The 22,166-nt window shown below is 35.8% G+C and overlaps 1 protein-coding gene across 1 annotated transcript in view; it reads left to right on the top strand.

Annotated features, from left to right (window-relative positions):
• The window catches only part of LOC106645563 (putative methylmalonate-semialdehyde/malonate-semialdehyde dehydrogenase [acylating], mitochondrial), a 402,363-nt gene that overhangs the window by 108,403 nt on the left and 271,794 nt on the right, over positions 1-22,166 (top strand). Inside the window, exons 2-4 of the mRNA XM_089591264.1 lie at positions 16,957-17,156; positions 17,277-17,355; positions 18,263-18,630. Of these exons, the coding sequence (XP_089447390.1) occupies positions 16,957-17,156; positions 17,277-17,355; positions 18,263-18,630 (647 nt within the window). The remainder of the gene's footprint in view (positions 1-16,956; positions 17,157-17,276; positions 17,356-18,262; positions 18,631-22,166) is intronic.

Here is a 22,166-nt window from a genome sequence, read left to right on the forward strand (position 1 = left end):
AGAAAAACATTATACGCGACTCGGGAACCAACCTACAAGAAGCGTGCCCTTCAGGCACTCATATTTGTACTTTGTGCCCTAGTGACGTAATGTACCATCCCCTACAACTATTTTCATTTATTGCGGGAACGTCTTTTTTCAAACGCAACCTATCAGTTGGTACCATGTAACTTGTATTGCTTCATAGTCGTATGTTATAACATTGGCTGATGTACTAAAAAATAGTCACATGATACGGCTCCAGTATCATGTAAATAGAATTCCGCGAATGACAATACATGCAGAACACGTTCGTTACATCTTCACGTTTACGGTGGAGAAAAAACTGTACATGTACGTATATTAACTAATAGCTTAGGTGTAGTGGTTTGATACATCCATACCAACAGCTCCACAGCTGTTGTAATCACTTACATGTAACCACTTACATGGGACAGAAACAGACAGCGAAACGACACAGCATCAGAGAGAAAAGTTAATATCCCTACGAATTTTTTTATTTATTATGAGAACCTTTGGGACTGTTCATTACAATTAACTGACAGCTCGTGGTACTCTGCACTTTTAATACATAAAAGTTTTTGTAATAAAGAAGAAACCACTATAGCGCTACTGGTCTTCCTATAGTCGTGAATAAATAGGTTAGCGATACTAGACAGAACGACAACGTCCAGTGGACAACAAGAACATTGTTGTTCTCTCACATCTTTTCACTGCACTGCCATGAAACGAATACCATATGAAAAAGCGTATACTTCAATGTGTGTCTGTGTGTGTGTGTGCACGCGCGCGCACGTGTGTGTGTATGGATGTACATATGCATACTGCTTTTGATGCTTGTCCATCTTTTTTGTGCTCACGCATACAATAGTGCATCGCAGCAGTTCTAGCTCTATATATCTTTATACATGGCTTCTTCTTATACTGCTGATATGTGATGAAAATCGTAACGTGTAATACATATAAAGGTAAATAGTTTTAATTGACGTAATCAATTTTGATAATAATACAAATTTTTTAAATAAATCATAATAGACTTCAACCAATCGACCCCATGTAAACCACCAGAAGTTTTGTTAGAGTTTCAGTATCTTCATTTGAAACCATGGAATTGGTGCACGAACCGCGCAGAGGGTGGCAAAGCCTAACCTATATATATATATATATATATCAGGTGTTTTTTGTTAACAATTCACCTCCCCCCTTATCCACAATTGGTTAGATTTATTTATATTCTGTAGGTAGTCAAAAGAAAGCTCTGAGCATCTAGTTTTTTCTTCATAGTAGGTATTTTAGCTCTTCTATTAAAAAAAGTAAAAAGAAAATTTTTTGTCTGCTATAAAATGCAAAATTTACTAATCATCATGGACAAACTATTCTTAATTTCATGATTCAAAACATAAGTTCTATTTTTTATTATTATAAAACTATCTGACAACAGTTATTAGATTAGTCAAGGAATTCTAAATGCAACTTGTTTTTGGCCATGATTCTATTCGAGAGACTATTAAATAATACGTTTTATTTTAAATAATATTGTATATCTCTCTTCTGCTACTATACATCCTAATAAGCCTTGAAAAAATTTTAGTTTGAATGCGTTTCGTACCGAAAACACTAGTATAACGTGGTTAACGCCACCATATTTACAATGAATAGTACATAAAACCATAAAACTACACCATTAATACATTAGTGCAGAACTAATAACGACATGTCAAGTTTTAAATCGCAGCAATTATATATTTTCAAAGTTTACATTATCATTGTGTATAAAGAATGATTATTGCAGTTTTATAAGGACCTGAGTAGAACAAAAAAAAAATTTTTTATCCTATAATTTTTTTGAAAGATACATATGTCACATGTTTTTGACACCATTTTAAATTCGAACGCTAACCTAACAAAAACTTTTTTCAGACTGATTTCTGAGAATGAAACTTAGAATTGTCATTTAAATCTCTGTAGACCCCAGTTGGGTAAATGCAGCACATTCATGATAGTTTTAGTAAAAATCAGGTGTGGGTCACGGGTTTGGAAAGCTATGGAAAAGTACTCATAAAGCAACAAGAAATGGTATATTAGTTAATAAAATGCGAGTGAAAGTATGAAAATCAATGCAAAGATTTAAATTTAATAATTAGTGAACAGACTAATTAATCATGAACCAAAATAATTTACTAAAATAAGAGTTTAATTGCGCACAAACATTTACTGGTTCGCACTATAGAATTTCACTCACTAATTTTGCAAAATGTCATAGGCCAGAGTCTTGAAGACAATGGCAAGAATTGATAGAACCAGGATTATTAGCCAGGATATCTGCTAGCATGAGAGTGTACGGCAGTCAATAGTGCGGCAATCTGGAATGATGGCAGCCCAAAATGAATGAATTACAATAACTCCTAGGTAGTAGGCATTCACAGACTTCCCAGCTCAACAAGAGTGTGCCCGTGTATCATGCTCTTAGTAAGCTAGAGTCAACAGGAAGTCAAGTGCCTGCAAAAATTCAGAACACCTCGAGAAAGTTTGACAAAGAAAACTAGAAAACTCGAGACAGTAGGAAATCATGAAACATTAGTAAATAAGCACGTCTTTTCTGGCTCACCTTACAACTGCCACTGAGTTCCTTGGTACTTGTGAGCTATGTCTTCTGATAAAACAACCTTATAATTATTCTATAATTATCCGGTGTTAAAGAGTTCACAAGTGCTTATCATAATTGCAAATAACTCTCGCAATGTAGTAGGTAATCTGCACAATATGGCGTCTTGCATTGTTACGTCTTAGCAACCGTCATCTACCAACAGTTCTATCGTTTCACGCGCTTCTAAAAAAGTGCCTTTTTATTGGCTATCTATGGTTTTTAGAGCTCGAAAACCAATCCTCGTTATCTAATAAGCAACCACCGTACACAATAACATTTAAAATGCGTTATGTATACGGTGTAAGGTCTGCCCAAAACATCTGAAAAATTTACTCCAGGCCATCCATTAGGAATACGAAAAGAAGCAACCCACATTGCAAATACTTGACGCTGAACATTCACACAGTTAACACTAAGCTCATAGGGTGAGCGTTGCAGTGAAAGGATATGGTTCAGAGGTCTAATTCACAGCTACTTACTCAAGTAAGCTGGCTTGCTACTCAAAAGGCCTCTTGCAATAAGTTTAAGAGTTCTGTATTTAACTATGGCCGTATATGGCGTAATGTTGCACTTTATATTCTGAGGCAAAATATTTTCCTGGCTTTTTTGCCTGTGACGAATCCTGTGGCCACATTGATCAATATACAAATATTTGTTTCAAGTTTGCTAGATGAATCTAAAAATAATGGGGCACAGTACTTGAAATTTGGCAAGATAAGAGACTTTACCAGCATTATTCTCGTCAACCGATAGCGCTGGATTACATTTTTTGAGCTTGTTCACCTTTACTTGACAACCTGCACCCACACTGCTTATTACATTAACTCTCGTCAACACTATTCATGCTGAGCTTAGCTAGCCTACGATTAATTAAGAATAAACAAAATTCTAGTTTATTCAGATAAACTCGAGTTTTGGCCCAGCAAGCACAAATATCATGCTTATAAAGTTGCCATTGCAAACGGCATTAATATAGCATGTGGTGCATCCAACAAGTGCTTGCAGTGTGTGTGTGTTAGTGCTGCAAGTGACATCTGACTGCATGAAGCTTCCATCATTTCCTCGCATAATACCAGCATATACCGTGCCATATACGAAATATTAAAAGCTCGAGCAAGTGGAGCACTATCTCACCATATACCTATCTCTGTCAAACTTTAAGAGGCACGAGGCCTCAGCAGGTGACAATATTATAAAAAGCGGGCTACAGCAAGAATCATAAAGGCCCTTCATGCTCTTACCCCCTTTTTCATATTACACAGCAAGAGAAGAAGAGGAGCAGGCTCATGCACATGGCTTAGTATCAACTTCGTAATAGCTGGAAAGTAGTAGATCCTTTTTCTTTCTCTTACCTTAACTAGTCAACAGTTTGAATGGGCAAGACAACAGCAAGCATCTCGGCGACTTTTTCAGTTTTTCCTTCCCCCCCTCTATCCAGCGGCAAGGGTGGACGAGCTGGCATCCCTGCATGGCAGCTACTCCAAGGTTGCAGCGTTATTTTCTTACTGAATAAACGGTGCAACATAAAGTTAGTAATCTCCTCTCTCTCACTATTATACATACGAGATGGCTAACAACAACGCCAGTTACCGATATCAAACGACGCTACATACACGTATGCGTTCTCCTGTGGCTGTGCCATAAAGAGCTGTAGAAAGCCAATCAAACTACTGGCACTTACTTTATCTCTTACATTGTCTCCGTTATTGTCTTGTCACTTCGGACAGCATACATTTACACACGCACGATACTCGAACAGCGCAGCTAAGACAGCTTGCATAAAACTCATCGAGTAAATTGCTTCGTCACCCATGGCAGAGCAGAAATTAACGCCACTGTTAGGGAGGAAGGACGCTATTCACGTATAAACTGAGCTTTGTTGCTAATGCTAAGAAACTCAAGACTGCTAAGGTATTTACTTTCTACGATCATCAGCATCGTCTGCAAATCCTTCATAGCTACTGGTATAAGTACATGGCTCTGAGTCCATATGAGGACACACTCAAGTCTCACACGTATTTTAAAGATTGAGCGTATGATCGCAAGCTCATAAACTACACTACAAGTGTGAGCAAACTCCAAGAGTTATTGAACAGCTTTACCCCTCCTGTGCCAATTAACTCTCTAATTGGCCACGCAAATCTGCGCTCACCCTACTCGCAACTCGAGAAAAAGAGACTTCTAGTATTTTATGGTTACTCCCAAGAAGTGGTAGAGCTTTAGTGACAAATTTTAGGCTCTTTTAATCAATGACAAATCCATAATGTCCGTGATAAATCTCCACTATATAATCAATTCACTTACCAGCAAACCCATGATCTTAATACACACTGTTAGAGTGGAAGCAGATAACTTTGGCACTATCTGTGATATGCTTGTGTTGTCTCAAAGCCATACTAGAGCTGCCACCTGCCTCGATGGAGACTGTGGCTCATTTCACACAGCTAGTTTTGATGGTCAGCGAGAGTTTAGTTGCTTTTAAAGCACTGATCAAGCCTCTCTTTCACAGTGTAACTCCCTTTTTGTCTACTGCATAACTAGTAAGCTGCCACTTAATACACAGTTAGACTAGGCCAGAAATTGTGGGATGGATAACGTCGCGTTCGCTTCTTACGAGTCACTTCGCAAATTCATCAAGAAGCGCATCAAAACGTTGGACCGCTTGGCCATTTCAAACTAGAAAATCAATCAGGTAGCCAACTCAGGATCGTCATAGCCCAAAGAAAGCCAGTCTAAGCGTACGAGTACCACTACTCATCCTGACACCAATTCTAAACAAATTAGACTCCTTTAGGAGTGCTATTTCTATTCAGCCAAGCACAACATGAGCTCTTGTGCTATGCTCTTGGCTCCAGCCCCCCTTGATTCCTACTCCCAGGAGTTTTACGTAGCAATGCACGTCGCTTGCGTTTTAAACGCCACAATCAACCCTACTTGCCCAGCCGTCAATGGTGTTAGAGATGCGGCATCAATCACCAAGAGCTGGGTTGCGCTCTATATCAAGTCCATGGCCAACACATTTGTTGGTGCTTCGTTCAAGGCTCTGACCATGAAGAAGCAGCTTCGTTACTTCCATCGCTGAAATTCAAGATCAACTCCTGCCCTCACTTTTAAAATATCAAGTTAGCTGATTCTCATAGCAGCTGCGAGATGCTTGCTGCTACCCTGTGACGTTGCTTCATAACTGGCTCAACAGGCTCGCCATCAGCCTTCAACACAACGTTTGACTGGGTGCTCATTGGTGGTACCCAAGTACAACAATCTAAGATACCTTCTACTCAATCCTTCACTCTAACAGTCAACCAGGAGCTCTCTACAACCCTTCAGCGGTTCTTGGAAATAGAGAAGTTACCTTTACTCAAAAGGCTTTTCCCGTATAAAACCAAGACGTATATCAACGTAGCACATCCACTCGCGAACCCCATGATAAGAACTTATAGGAAATTTGTAGCTAATTTGTAGTAAATTTGTAGTGCGAGAATTGATTTTGTAGGGCCTAAATAACGCCCCATACGCTCAGATGTGCCAACTCGATATCAAGCTACCACACCTTACCGCGATGCGGGGCATTCAGGGGGATGGAAAAAACGATATATTTTGTAGCTAATTTGTAGCTTTCAGATGTATATCACAGATCTAGTCTAGAAAGCACCCTTGTGATAATAGGAGGTGTCACTGAACTCTGAGATCGGCAAAATTTTGCCAGTGCAGTATCGAGCGATCTAGATCGGTAGCTGATTTGTAGTGAATTCGTTTAGCAAGAGTTAATTCAAATCAAGTTGGCTTGAAAATACTAGTTTGTTCATTTACATTCGTATACGTGTATCTTTACTAACGACTAGAACAAACAATAAATTTGCAGGTGAACAGATTGGACTATGCACATATTGTTTTAAAATGTGTACTTAAAGAAAAACAAATTAGTTGATTTACACGGAATAGAGCTCAAAGGTTACTACTTAAGACGTTTACTGCGTCCTAAGTAAGAAAAATAGAGTTCGCACCTGGTGCACATCAAATCGGGGAAACCACAAGGGGTGAGTGGTGTTTAATTATATGGGAGCCAATTTAACACGCCATGCTTTTGTATACCTATCTATATTTTATTTAGCATATTTAAGCTACTACTTTAGAGCCCTCCAAGAGTACTTCCTTGTTGTTAAGAAAGCTGATCAGGAGCGGCCAGTAGAAGTGCATTCTATTTCTCTCTAGCCAAGTCCTGATTGGTCTAGCTAACGGAACAGTAGTTTAATAAGAAAGCGATTTGTATACAGTTAGATTAGCACAGTAAATTTTTTTCTAATTATATAAATAAACAAATACTTAAATTTAAAATTCAGAAAAAAATTGGATCTCTAAATAAAAACTTATGAATAAAGGACAAGGGTACTCTCTAAATATCATCCAGTGAAATTCCACCGAAATGAGGTAGTGAAAATCATTCCACTAGAGTTCAGTGAAATTTCACTGATTCAAGTAGTGAAATATTCACTATTTCAATTCAGTAGAACTTTCACCGATGACTTACTGAATGAACAGTGTAAATTTTCACTGAATCAACAGTGAGAAATACATGAATCTTTTCCTTAAAATAATATTGAAAATTCAATAGTAATTACACACAATATTTAAAAAAAATGTATTTCAGAATACTATATTCGAATATGAATGAATAATAATTTATATTGTATAACATATTGTTGAATAATTAAAACATAGTAATCAATACAAATTTACTTACAAATATGATTTATAATAGAAAAGTACTTCTAAACAGTTTTGGCACACCAGGTAATTGAGCCCCCAACTTGCGGCACTCTAGTCAGATGTCTCACCACTTTGGCCATAAGACTAGGGTCTCAAAAATAAAAAAAACGTATACTTACCGTGCCAGAACGAATTTGAATACAAGGTCTGATGAATCCAATCAATTAAGACAACATAACTTTTTAAAATAATTTTTGTGGTTAAATTCATCTACTGTTAATATACACATGTCTCCTGTAATACATGTTATCCTGCAAGCCTTGTGTAAACTTATAATTTTAAACTCACTGCTTAAATCAATAACGTTTCCACTAGTTTTTCAGTGGGATGAATAAGGCCTTAAGAGATCAGTAGATTTTTCACTAATTCTTCAGTAAAATTTTTTCAACTGGATCGAATAGTGAAATTTTCACTGGATGATATTTACAGAGTAAGCTAATAAATATGTCTAACTATTTAACTTGTTTGATCGTTTCCTTATCTATTAAGTGCAGTTTCTAATATTAGTAATTTTTGATTCAGCGATCCCCGGATCAGGCCAGCGTGTACATGGAATTTTTTTTTTTTCTCAATAATGAATTAGGATTATTTGCGGATTATTAAAGGTATTTTAAATTGTAATTTAAATGCAACATTTATATTCGTAATGAAATTTTCGGTTTTTTAATAGTTTAATATTTTATACATACTTTATGATTATATTACTATACTTTAAAGTTTTATTTATTCATACGGCAATGAAACAGATGTGCTTTAATTGGCTGGAAATTTGTATAAGGAAGGGTAGTGAGGATGACCAAGAAAAACATAATGATACGAGACGATGTATCAAATAACGATCAGTAAATTAGCTTAAAAAATATTCAGTATCAGTTGCTGTATGTGAATATCTGAACAAGTATTACCGAATTACTTCATGATATAAAAGATTAACTATGATATATAGCAATAAAGAGGATCTAACCCAATAAAAAAAAAACTTATCTATATGTACGATTTACATAGATATACTTTTACGCGGATGTAGAGTCATAAAACAAAATTGATTTCGATCCATATGGATTTTTTTTATTGGGAACATTGCTTTTTATGCAAGATGATGTTAAAAACTACAGATTCATCGCGTCACAAATATTTTAATTGTTGGGCAGTTAAGAGATTTATTTGAGAACTTTGAATAAAGCGCTCACGGCATTTTAGTAGTATTAAAATGTATATATATATATATATGCCAGTAATTGTCCTGAGCAGCTTTAAGTTGTCTTCTTAAATAAAACTAAAGGCAAAAACAAAGGCCTTAAAACAGAAAGAGAGAAAATAGCGCGACATGGCAGAAAAAGTATGAACAATTTTTTTTTGATTTGCTCGAATACTTAGATTCGGATTGTACACTAAGTCTCTTTTTTGTTTTAAAGCCTTCAATTACAGTTTTCTTTATTCCAAAATTCGATTTATTTTTGACAGCGCACAAACCTCAATTTCAGGAAATTTCTTTCTGGCAGGTTTCTTAACACGAAAGTAATGAGGAAAATAGTAGAAATCAAGGCTTTCCGTAAAAAAATTTTATATAATAGTCGATTATACAATGTCGATGCTCCAGATAAAGACTATGCCGTTTCGTCGTCCCAGGCAAAGACTATGCTCTTTTTCGTAGTCTAGACGAAAACTATGCTCTTTTTGGTCCCAGACGGACGAATACTATGCCTTTTTCTCGAGCCCTGACGGAAACTAAGCCCGTTTTTCTAGTTTATACGAAAACTATACCCTTTTTTTGGTCCTGGACGAAAACTATGCCTTTTTTTTCGAATCCAGGCGACAACTATGCCATTTTCTCGTGTTCTGACGAAATATGTGGTCTTTTTTTTATCTTAGACGATAATTATATTTTTTTTTCTTGGTATAAATTATTTTTTCTGTTCCAAAACGATTACTATATTTTGCGATAATTTAAAGTATTCTAATTACAAACCTAAATGCAAGGTAAGCTTAGCTACTAACAGCTATTTTATTATGGTAACTCTTCGTGAATCATGCTAGTATTCGTTCGAACTCTAAAAAAAAGGCGTAGTCTTCATCCAAACTATAGAGTAAAAGGCATAGTTTTTGTCTGGGCCTAGTAAAAAGGCATCGTCTTCGTCCAGGCTTCAAAGCAGGGCACAATCTTCGTCTGGAGCGTCGGTATCTTACTAATATATTAAGCAGAAGCGCTAAAACCGTTGTAATCGCTAACCGCGAAAACTACTAAACCGATTTTGTTGAAATTTTGCACACTGATTCATGATACTTCCTAGATGGATTTAGTATAGTTTTTATCTTAACAAATTTAATAACATTAGCAATAAATGAGCTCAAAGTTTTGCAAAAATATGCCAGCTTTTCACTTTAGTTCAGTAAAATCTGCTAGGTGGCGTCGACATAAAATCGAAGCTACCTGCAACATAATTAAAAAAGTGTGGTTAGAATACGCTGGAGCATCTCCGTAGTGTTGTAGTCGAGCTTCGGCAACTCAACGAACTGTATTAAGAACGCTGATAATAGTATTGTAGCTGGGTATCCCGGTTACGGACGACACTCTTCTCTAAGGGGGAAGAGACTTAAGTGTCCATTCACCCTGAATCTCGACGAGTGCGATCAAAAAAAAAAATTAATTCCAACCGATGCCGTCTCTGCCACAATACCAGGTGATAAATCTAGCCAGAGCACAATCTGCTCCAACTCATCAGAGTTGTGAGGGAGTTCCACCATCCCACTTGGTGCAGTTAGAGAATTTGTGGCTACAAATGTAAGCAAGGTAAAAAAACAGTTCTGAGCTCTGAGGGGCATGGGCAGCCACAACGGCTACCTTCTTGGTCGTCGCCTCCCTAATCCGCTTACCCACATGTTCCCGTCTAACGATGAGCGGTTGTTTATTTGGGGAACGACCCGAGACGAGATATTCTTTGGTCAGCAGCGTATCTCCCTCTATCACAGTCTCCGTATATCGAGACTCCTAGGGTAAGAATCAAGCAACCGTAGCCAGCTCTTCATCATTAGGAATAAGAATAGCCTGGAAGTTTCACCACTGGCGCTTTTTAGGGCCATTGTAAGTATTTACGTTTCCTACTTAACCATCAATTCAGTCGGTTCTTTTAAGCATCCACCTAAGTGTAAACTACCTTGCCAACAAATACATTTTTATTACCATTTCTAAAAGCGATTCGTCGACTAAAAGACTATATTAACTAAAGACGGGCACTATTAAACCAAGTCAGCCATTCACTAGCAGACGTCACCTGCGGAGTTGTTCTTCGCAAGGCTGGAAAACCCGGTGAACGACAACCCTATATTACCCTCTCGACTCTAAGAATTCAACCAGGAATCACTGATCCTCTCCAAAGTCTGCGTTGGGCAATCCTATGACAGCTATGAAGGAAAAAAAAATTGAGCCAACGGGACAGCCTTCACTAGAAAAGTATTACTAACCAATCTCCCCATCTAAGATCACCAAAACAACTGAATCTGCAAATAAAAAAGGTGCTTTAGACACCAACGTCTTCGACATTATACCGGGAGACGTTGGGAAAAAGCACTACAACTAGCCCCAAAGCATCGGACTTTGTAATTTTTCTCCCAATCAGTCTGGGTTTTCAACAGCAGACCAGAGAAGATCACCCTGAGGTATCCAGGTAGTCACAATTGCTGTTAACTGCAGTCAAGAAAGAGTTAATTAAAGAAGCTCACCGGTCTTTTTTAGGGCCATCGGACGTCGAACTACCTTGCCAACAAATATATTAGAACTTATCAAAGTTGACAGAAAACAGCCTTTAGGGGTCACAAAAATTTTAAGCATGCCAAAAGTCGCAAGAGGGTGAATTGGAAGAAAAACTTTAAGTGTAACTAATAAATACAATTTTACTTAGGCGTCAAGAAACTGACACAGAAAACTTATCGAGATTGAAACAGCAGCGTTGAAATTAACAACTCAAGAGTCCATTACGTGAAAGATCAGCTTTTCATTGTACCCTCACAGCAATCTCTGAAATCTTTAAAGATCCTACTTCAGATTTTTAAATAAGTAGAAAATGTTTTTGTGTTTTTGTGGCAATAAAACTGTAGGGCTTAAGGTCCAGGACTTTGTTGCTCTGGTAATAAAGTTGTGAGATATGAGAAAAAAAATTTTTTTTCAATATAAATTTTTTGGGGATTTAAAATTTTAACAGCTTTAAAAAATAGCCGTTTTCGTGAATTACACGGGAGAAACTGTAAATCCACGGCTTCTTATGGCCACCGATTATTTGATGGCATAAAGAACGCACGGTACTTTTTAGCCTAATAATTTTTTTAAATTTTTACACCTCATTATTTAACCAAATAAACTATATGGATTCCGAAAAAATATGTTTTTAATAAGAAGATTTTTGTTCTTAGATGTATCAGGAATATGTGTAAAATTCCTAACTGAAAATGTTTCACATTACATGTCAACACACTACGGTGTTTTATTTAGTAAGTCTCGGGCGAAGCCGAGACGGGGGCTGCTAGTATATTATATGTTAGAGATAATATCTATATTGTATAGACAATAGATAATAATGGACTGTGATTCAGCAAAACTCATTTTATTTTTAAAGTTACACTTTTTTTAATTTTGTTTTCCATTTTTTTTTTAGAGTATTATTAAAAAAAAAAAAACAAATAACGGTTTCTCAAATTTTTTTGGTTTTTCTTTTAATATATTCTGACAAACTGACTCTAACGCCTCGGTCAAAGAAAGTGCTAATTCAAATTACCTGGAAAGAAGCGCTCACTAAGAATTTACTTAAAAAAGAGCTAACTTAAAATTGCCTGAAAGAAAATGCTAACTAAAAATAGGGTTAGGGAAGGCGCTCAGAGAGATTGATTCCGTAATAAAGATTGAAAAGGCTTAGAGTTTGAATCATCTCATTGATTTTGCAGTTCTTGAAATGGCCCTTAAAAGCTATTATCTTTAGAATTTAGTGAGCTTTCACACGATCACTTATGACTATTATTTCTTACATGTTTTTTGTACAAAATATACATTGCTCTTCAACTCAAGAATAAAAAATAACTTTCTTTAAGTCAATTTTTTTGTTAACGCTTTCTTTGTCCTAGGTGCCGATTTGATCTAAAACATGTATACCCGCTTCCTACTATTTTCTTATTATTACGTAAAGAAACATGGCAGGAAGAATTGTCTGAGGGGAACACTACACAACATATACTACACGGTGTAATTCATTGAAGATATTTACATTCAATGAAAATTAAAGTATTGAATTAATACAGAAATAATAACAGTAATTGACAAAACTAGTATTATTCATACAATACATGTTTGTTTAAGGAGACTTTATCGTCTTTGATGTATTCAACCAAGAAGAGGAGAACCTTGCAGTTACACTAGACCAACTGTATAAATGTATAAAAAACCCCTTAAACGGAAAAGAAGAAATTTTTCTTGTTGGTGTTGTCGGTTTTAAAGGAATTGGAGGATTACGACGCCGTAGTAATGATAACTGTACGACTAATCATTATTAGTCATACATTTACCGTCGTGGAAATACCTCTTGGATGGAGGTAGATGATTTAAAAAAATCGTCGAGTTTTCGAGCGCGTAATTACAAAGTTGTGCCACGGCTGTTACTATATGTAAAAAAAATTTAGTTTTTCTATTTTCTTATTCATTTACTGTATTTTATTCAATTTACTTTTAACTGTCGTTAGTTATTATAACTCTTTCAGTTTACACTTACATCAGTAAATATATAATATCAAAGTATAAATTCTGTTACATGCACAGTGTATCCAAATTTTATGAGTACTTGCTTCGCATACAGATGTATCTATACACTAATACGTAAGAAATCTCGAAATTAAAAATCTTAAACACTCGACGTCTAGAAATAATATACAATAGAACACTGGTGACATTTGGCCGATCTCAAAGTTCAGTGACACCCCCTATTATCGCAAGGGTGCTTTCTAGACTAGATCTGTGATATACATCTGAAAGCTACAAATAAGCTACAAAATATATCGTTTTTTCCATCCCCCTGAATGCCCCGCATCGCGGTAAGACGTGGTAGCTTGATATCGAGTTGGCACATCCGAGCGTATGGGGCGTTATTTAGGCCCTACAAAATCAATTCTCGCACTACAAATTTACTACAAATTAGCTACTAATTATAGACCGATCCAGATCGCTTGATACTGCACTGGCAAAATTTGGCCGATCTCAGAGTTCAGTGACACCCCCTATTATCGCAAGGGTGCTTTCTAGACTAGATCTGTGATATGCATCTGAAAGCTACAAATTAGCTACAAAATATATCGTTTTTTCCATCCCCCTGAATGCCCCGCATCGCGGTAAGATGTGGTAGCTTGATATTGAGTTGGCACATCCGAGCGTATGGGGCGTTATTTAGGCCCTACAAAATCAATTCTCGCACTACAAATTTACTACAAATTAGCTACAAATTAGCTACAAATTCCCTATAAGTTCTTATTATGGGGTTCGCGAGAGGATGTGCTACGTTGATATACGTGAAACCAAGTATGACGAGTATTTCAAATCCACTGTCAAATGTGATAGGGCTGGCCACTTTGTCGTCAGGCTGCCTTTTATTGGGGTTTCAAGCTTCCTGAGCTCCAGAGAGACTACAAACAAACCTCCTGTCACTCTTGAGAGATACCTAGTCAAGGACGAAGTGCTATGTCAGCTTTATTGTTGCTTCATGAATCAGTACAAAGACATATGGCATATGGTCCCCATTCCTCCTAAGCGGGAGTTGGCCAAGCTGTCTATTTGCATACCTCACTATGTAATACTTTAGGACAGTTCGTACACCAGAAGTCACGTTGTTTTTGGCACTTCATCCAAAGATAGCAATGGCCGGAATCTTAACAGCCGTATCCAAACCAGATCGAACCTCTTTCTGGACTTGCTAGCAGTGTTATAACGCTGGTGGCTCGTTGAATATGTGTTCATCTGCGATATTTTCAAGATGTTTGGGTAGTTCCTCGTTGATCTTGCTGACACTAACTGGCAGAGGATAGTGTGTCATGACCATTCGGGTGCGCCCATTTGGCACTCTCAGTACGGCCTCCTATGGCTCGCTGTCAGCATCGTACCTTGTAAGCGCCTACATGTAAACCCTCACTGAACAAGAAGTATACCAGTGCCCACTTAGCTCATTGATCATTCATTAAAATTATCATGGCAACGATTTCTTCGCAAATGATAACATGGAGTCCAATCTCTGCAGGAATGCTTGAGAGCTGATCAATATTATGACTTCAGCAAGTATGGCTATTTGTGAGTGGGACTTGAACTCCAAAAAAATCAGGATCCTCCACACTTCCACTACCTCAGAATCTGTTGAGCTTTCGCTGTCTGTTGGCACCATTGTGCTATCTCATATAGCCCGACTCTATGACCTTTTAGGCTTCCTGGCTCCTGTCATTAAGCAAGCCAAGATCCCCTTGCAAGGTTTTGGGCTAATAAGAGTTGACTGAGATCAACCACTCCACTTAAACCTTCCCGTTTATAATAACGTCCAATGGTGGTACTGTCAAATTTTGTACTTATTAAAAAAAAAAAAAACGACGTTTCAGCCATTTGGACAATATCCCGACTCTCATCAGGTGAAAATCTATGAGTAATAAAAAATTCTTAACAATACAAATTTTAGTAAATACAATAAACGCAAATTTAGTGAAATGTATAACACACCTCTGACTCTTACGAAAGGGATGTAAAATCGTAATGTAGTCAGAGTCTTAAGTTTAGTTATTTTTATACCATGCACTTACACAAATGACATAATATACGTACGTAATACAATCAAATAAGAATCACAAGCAGTTCTTCATGAGACGCAGATAAACAGTTCATGTTTTCCTAATACCATAAATGAAAAGGGCCCTCAAATCATGTACATCAAGTTAGTCTCCTTTCTTAATTGACTTAACGAGAGAATTATAACAATTTTTGAATTTCTCTGTATTTTGTTGTCTATGAATATTATTATTTAAATAATATATATATTTAACATTCTGGAAAAAAGCGCTGTCTTGTAATTTTGTTCTGTGTCTAAAATTTTTATTTTGTCAAAATTGAAGTTATGCGTAAATTCAATGCTATGCTGTGACAGTACAGATGTATCCTTTCTTTCTCTATGTCTCTTTTATGTTCTGTCATTTTTAATTTTACAGCTCTCAATCTATGACTGACATAACAGCAGTTGCAATTCACACATGGTATGTGGTCATCGATTTTATTTTTATCGAGTAGCTCGGTTACATCTTTTCCAAGTGGATAGATCGAACTTAATTTATTGTTTACTGCTTAAAGTTTTAGCTAGATTCACGCTCTTTTGCCTATGACCATCTGGTATTACGTGCCAACTATTTAGAATCCCGCTGACTGTGCCTCACGTGATTCCACCGTTGCTTCATTGTAAGACCTCGCTCTCTGGTGGCACGAACTCTCCTGCCTGGCTAACGAAGCCTAAGAATTGCGGTCCCACTCCCTCTTTACAGGAGTCCAGCACTTACTTAAAGGCATGCTTGAAGAGTGTTTTTCTTACCACGACGAACGATGTGACCTCTAAGCAGAAGTGATTATTGGCCTATTCCTCCCTCTACAGGATCACTGAAGTTCTGACTTACAGGTGGAACTTCAAGAATTTTCTGGCTATTCCAAAGCCCAGACTGCTACCATAGTTAACTGCTGCTGATATTTCTTGTCTATTTTTTACCGATGCAGTATCTACTTTTTATTAAAATCAAAACTTAAAAGTTATTTATTTTACAAAAGTCTTTTTATATTACATTTTATATGAATTTACAATTAAAACTATTTATGTGGATACTTATTTGTCCTCTTGGTAAAAAGGATTTTAGTGAATGATTCGTCGAGAATACTGATTTTTCAAATTTACTGTTCAGGACAAAATATTTTCTATTTAAGTTTTTTTATTCAAACAAAATATTAACGTTTACCTAAAAAAATGGTTAGTATAGAACAAATCGTATTGGCTAATGCTAATTTTTTGAATTTCGTTACCATGAATAGCCTACAGACCTACTAAATATTATATAAAGTGATTTATGATTTTGCGTATAAATTTACATCCATTCCAAAGTGTTATCATTATTTTAAAATATTTTTAGTATAGGTTTACCATTATTACAAAAATGAACTCTTCCTTGGTAAAACCAGTACTAACTTAAAACGGGATTTACCTTCTGTTCTTCAGTTATCACACTTACTTTAACCTCAACTTCTGACCTACACTTTTTTGCAATTCTGCCAAGGCCAACACTTTTGGGATAAAAATGCTTCAAAAACACACTCCAAGCAAATTTGAGAAAAGAACCCACTAACGTCTAGGATACTTTTCTAAAAAAAAGATCTAAGATAAGTTTCTTAAGAGTTTTCGTAAAATTGTTAAAAATTCATTTCAATACAAATTTCGTTAGGTTTTATAAGCTTAAAATAAGGTATAAAGAAAATAATAACAAATAACTTTTAAATACAGATTCGAAAAGTACAGAGTTAATCGATGTGTATAATCCAGCCAATAATGAGCTCATACATCGTACACCTAAAAGCACTGAGCATGAGATGCAAGAAGCTGTGGAAAGTGCAAAGAGAGCTTTTGCAATCTGGAAGAAAAGTAGCGTTTTAACAAGACAGAGTTTGATGCTCAAATATCAGGGTCTCATCCGTAAAAATGCAGTTCGTATTTTTTTCTTTATTTTCCTAATGACGAATATTAATATGTAAAATTGTATAGTTTTGGATTCCAGTATTTCTTAAAGTGAACATACTTTTTATAACATCTGACTTTATTGACAGGAAAAACTTGTAATGAATATAGTAAAAGAAAATGGAAAGACTCTTGCCGACGCAGAAGGTGATGTCTTACGTGGTCTTCGTAAGTAAAGATTCTTTTTCTACATACACATGTATAAAGCAATTTTGCGAAAATAAGTCATTGTTGATTAGGAGATTTAGATAGCAAGTAATTTAAGGAATTCTGAATATTTTCATAACAATCAAAATTTTTCACAACCTACGAAAAAAAAAAGCACAATAACTCGTGTGACAACAATTTTTTTTAAAATAAATATATACTGAAGTGTTACAAGTAAATTATTGCTTAAATTTCTTTCTATTCTTGTGCATACCAAGTTAAAATAATGAGTACAGAAGATAGTTCAGATTAACGAGATAATTTAATTTTAATTCACATAAAAACATACAATTATTTTTTAAAATGACTAAAACAGAATGTTATTTAATTTAAAACTAGAGCCAGACTTATATGCCTATGAATATATATAATTTAATCATATACGAAATAATTACGGGAGAACTGACAATCTAAAAAGAGAGTTTACAGTAGTTTATAGATTTACTTTTATATGTGCATTGATCTGTGTTAAAGGATTCGTCTTGTTATTTTGCGGTCAGATTTTCTATAAAATTGCCAATATCTATTTAATTTTTTGTATTGTCAGAATAATAGTAGTTAGATAGAATACCTATGACTTTTTCTTTTTCTTATCGTCATTCTACATGAAATGAAATTAAGTCATAGTAAAATATTGTAAAATATTGTGTAAGTGTTTTTGAAAAAATATTTTTTCTCACACGCTTGTATGAAATTTTCACCTTTTAAGCTAATTATGTAACTTTTTTTGTTTAAAAGTGTACGTATTTATCTATTTTTCATCTACAAATTAGCAAAAATATTTTCGACTCTTAGTTGCTTTACACTAATTTTTATAAGAGACTAACACTTGTGTTATTGATTCAATAAATTATGCTCATTTCTGCAGAAATTGTTGATATTTGTGCTGGGATTCCAAGTCTGCTACTAGGTGAATCTATCAACAACATCGCCACTGACATGGACACTATATCCTACAAAGTACCTTTGGGTATTACTGCATCCATCTGCCCTTTCAACTTTCCAGCTATGGTGCCACTTTGGACGTTTCCAATCAGCGTAGCCTGTGGTAACGCAACTATCCTCAAGCCATCCGAGAGAACTCCTGGAGCCTCTTTAATACTGGCAGAACTATTTAGTGAAGCTGGTGCACCACCTGGCCTCTTAAATATCATACATGGTGAAAAAGAGGCTGTCAACTTCATTTGTGATAATCCTGACATAAAAGCTGTATCCTTTGTTGGCTCTGACCAGGCCGTAAGCTTTTTACGTTATTGAAATTCTTACTACGTTTTAAATAAAGATGAAAAACTTTTGCATAAATAAATCTAAAAAAATCTTAGAATGAAATCTAATTTTGCTAGAATCTAGAAATGTAGATAAGCTATGAGATTACTGGTGCACCCCATGCTATTGGGATATATAGACGTTCTGGCGTAGTAGAATCAGTAGTGGTTCTGGCGAAGCTCGTGGGACTATAGCTATATATCTCTCGCGTAGCTCATGGTACTATAGCTATGCCTTAATAGCTATAGCTATAACGCGCTAATACCGCTCGTTAAATAATCACTACATCTCATGTTATAGCTACATCACTCTAGCGCAGCTTGTTCAACTATAGCTATATCTCACTATAGCTCGCTGGCACACCTCATTTAACTATAGCTATATTTATCACCAGCGATACTGAGACAAGCAGGGCCTAACCTGGCTGCCCTCACCAGATTTTAGAGTGTTTCATAATCCTATTACTAATTTTAAATAATAAATTCCTTTAAATTCTGTAGAGAATATTAAATAATAAATTTCTTCTTAATTTTACTTAGAGAAATTAGCGGTCCCTGTCTTGGCTTTACCGAAGACACACTAGATGAAGCACCATAGCGTGTTAACATGTAATATGAAACGTTTTTAGTTAAAAATTTTACATCTATTTCTTACACTTCTCAAAACAAAAATTTTCTTATTAAAAAACATACTTGTCTAGAATCCATACAGTTTATTTGATCAAAATGTAAGATATCTAAAGCGAAAAAAATATAAAAATGCTGAAAAGTACCATGCGTTCTTATGCTACAAGAAGTCTTGGAGTCTAATCCTTACATTTTTTATCGCCACAAAAATACAAATATATATTCTACTTATTCAAAAATCTGGAGGATCTAGGAGATTACTGCAAAGGTGATAATAAAGAGCTAATCTCTCACTTAATAAATTCTCTATTTGTTGATTTCGATGCTGCTGCTTCAATCTCAACGAATGTTCCGCGTCCCGATAAAAGTTTCTTGACGCCTAAAGTTGTATACATTAGTTGTATTTGAAATTCATCTTCCAATTTGCCCTCTTGCGACTTTTGGCATAGTTAAGACTTTTGAGAGCTGTTTTTGTCAACTTTATTAAGTTAAAATATACTTATTTGTTGGCAAGGTAGCTTGACGTCCAATGGCCAAGGACTGGTAAGCTTCTTAAGTAAACTCTTTTTTAACTGAAGTTTCTAGCAAACGTAACTGTATCCATACCTCAGGGTGATCTTCTCTGATCTGTTATTGTCGCACCAAACTAACCGGGAGGGAAACTACAACGTCTTAAGCGTTGGAGCTACTTGTAGAGCTCTTTCTCAACGTCTCCTGAAGTTACGCCAAAGACGTTGGCATCTAAATCATCTTTTTTTTGCAGACTTAATTATTTTACCTTTGCTTCGTGCACTGTCAATGATCAACTGTGGTATTCAGTACTTTACTGGGGGATATAAAAATCAGACTTACTTAATTATATTGCAGGTATCTTTGATTTTACTTTTACGCCATCTAGCGGATCGTATTGAGTTCAACTGAAAAGCTAGCGTATTTTTACAAAACTTTAAGCTTATTTGTTGCTTTTGTTATTAGTTTTTTGAAGATTGAAACTGTACTAAAACTATTTAGGAAGAGTCAAGAATCAGTTTGCTAAGCTCCAGCAAGATTAGTTGAGTAGTTTTCGTGGTTAGCAATTACAACTGTTTCAGGGACTTTAATTTACACATTAGTAAGATAAAAATTTGGTTGCACTCAATGGGATTTGATCCTTGATTTCCAGGGTAATAGTCAGGCACACTGCCGAGTGTGCTATTGGAGAAATTTCAAGTACCTATACTAATACAGAATTGTTTAATTGCCTTATGGATGACTACCACTATTCTTATGCTCATATTAGCAATATGTGGAAGACAAAGGTTCAAAGAACCATTCAAACAAACAAGTCCTCAGTGGCTCAATTGCTTGCTAGTAATGGATGCCATGGTAAAGGGTCCAAATCAAATAAAGTTGAGCTGTTGAAGACTTTTTTTTATACCCCTGAAAAAATATATTTTGTATGAAATTTATTTGTGGCCCTCAAAAAGGTCGACTTACGGCTCTGAATAGGGCCGATTTCACCTTTACTCTTCGAAGATTCACTTAGCTAATTTCTTCTTCATCACCACCACATTGGGCTCACTAACGTTTTCCCTTCACTAAATGATTTGACCTCTCTGAAGAGGAGCTCAATCAATAAAAGAGTGTTGACTAGTGATAAAAAAAATAGTCAAATCTACACTCCTATACTTGAGTGTTTCGAAACACTTATAGTGCAAATCCCACTCTGCCAATGATCTTATATCAGAGTAGACTTTTGAGGGGCTCCGCATCTCTAATATTGTGGACAGTAGTGATGAGGTAAAGTCAAAAACCTCCATATCGATAATCACCGTCGACGCAACATCGTAGCTCATGACCTCTTTGGTGGCTATCATGAGTTGACATGGTGGAATTAGAGTAAGCAGGCACTACTCAATACTTTAACTATGATTAATAGCTCGCCCGTAAGTGACACGCCATCTAGTGGACAGTAGTGAACGTGGGATTGAGCGCGAAATCAGAGCCACTAGAATGCGCGACTTTGTTATTATGAATGTAATTTACGTTTAAATATTGATGGGTCTAAAAACAGTCAATTGTAGTTAAGTTAAATGATATTAAAATTTTAAATAAGAGCCACAGCCATACGCCTGTATTTGTAAGGTAGAACCAACAATTTTTTACCCCTGTACGGTAAAAATTAGAGTCTTATGTAGATTCAACATCTTTCCATTTCATACGAAAGTAAAATTTTTCCATGCGTCTAACATTATGCAGAGCACACATGGACTTGCAGGCTTTAGTGAGATAAAAAAAATGGTGACCTGTCTTGGAAGTTCAAACGTTGGATAATCTGTCATGTCAGTAACTTAGAAATTTCAACCTCCGATCACGAAAATCATGGTAGCATCTGTTATCTGCTCTCAAAAAATATTCTTTATTTCAGCGCACTGAATGTTACCTTAATTTCAGGCTAACTTATGATAGAAAAGGTCAAGATACCAATTTTCATGCTTGTTTTTCTGAGTTAGTTTACGCCAGGAGAACGGTGCTTGGAAAAAAAAGATTCGTACTTTAGAGTCTGCGTTAATTGAAAGAAAAGCTAATTCCTTGAGCACATAACCATAGCCATGCTTCTTAAAGCCTTGCATTTCAGCTACATACTCTATTATAAAGAACGTTTTTACAACTTATTTGGTCTCAAAAATGTACAAATATAAGTATCAGCGATATTATATATAGAGCACAGACCTCTACGATGATTTCCAACTAACATGTCTCAACATGCGTGTACACGAATAACTGTCAGCTCATGCCCAGTCATCAACTGTACTTTGATGATCAATAATTCATCAAACATTTCAAAAAAATGTTTTTTTTTTTTAAATTTAAAATTATTGTAAATTCTTCATTGTCACC

The sequence above is a fragment of the Copidosoma floridanum genome, unplaced genomic scaffold, assembly GCF_036245765.1.
Source record: "Copidosoma floridanum isolate Cflo_tuat_1 unplaced genomic scaffold, Cflo_Japanese_pri ptg000013l, whole genome shotgun sequence".
NCBI classification, from domain to species: Eukaryota; Metazoa; Arthropoda; class Insecta; order Hymenoptera; family Encyrtidae; genus Copidosoma; species Copidosoma floridanum.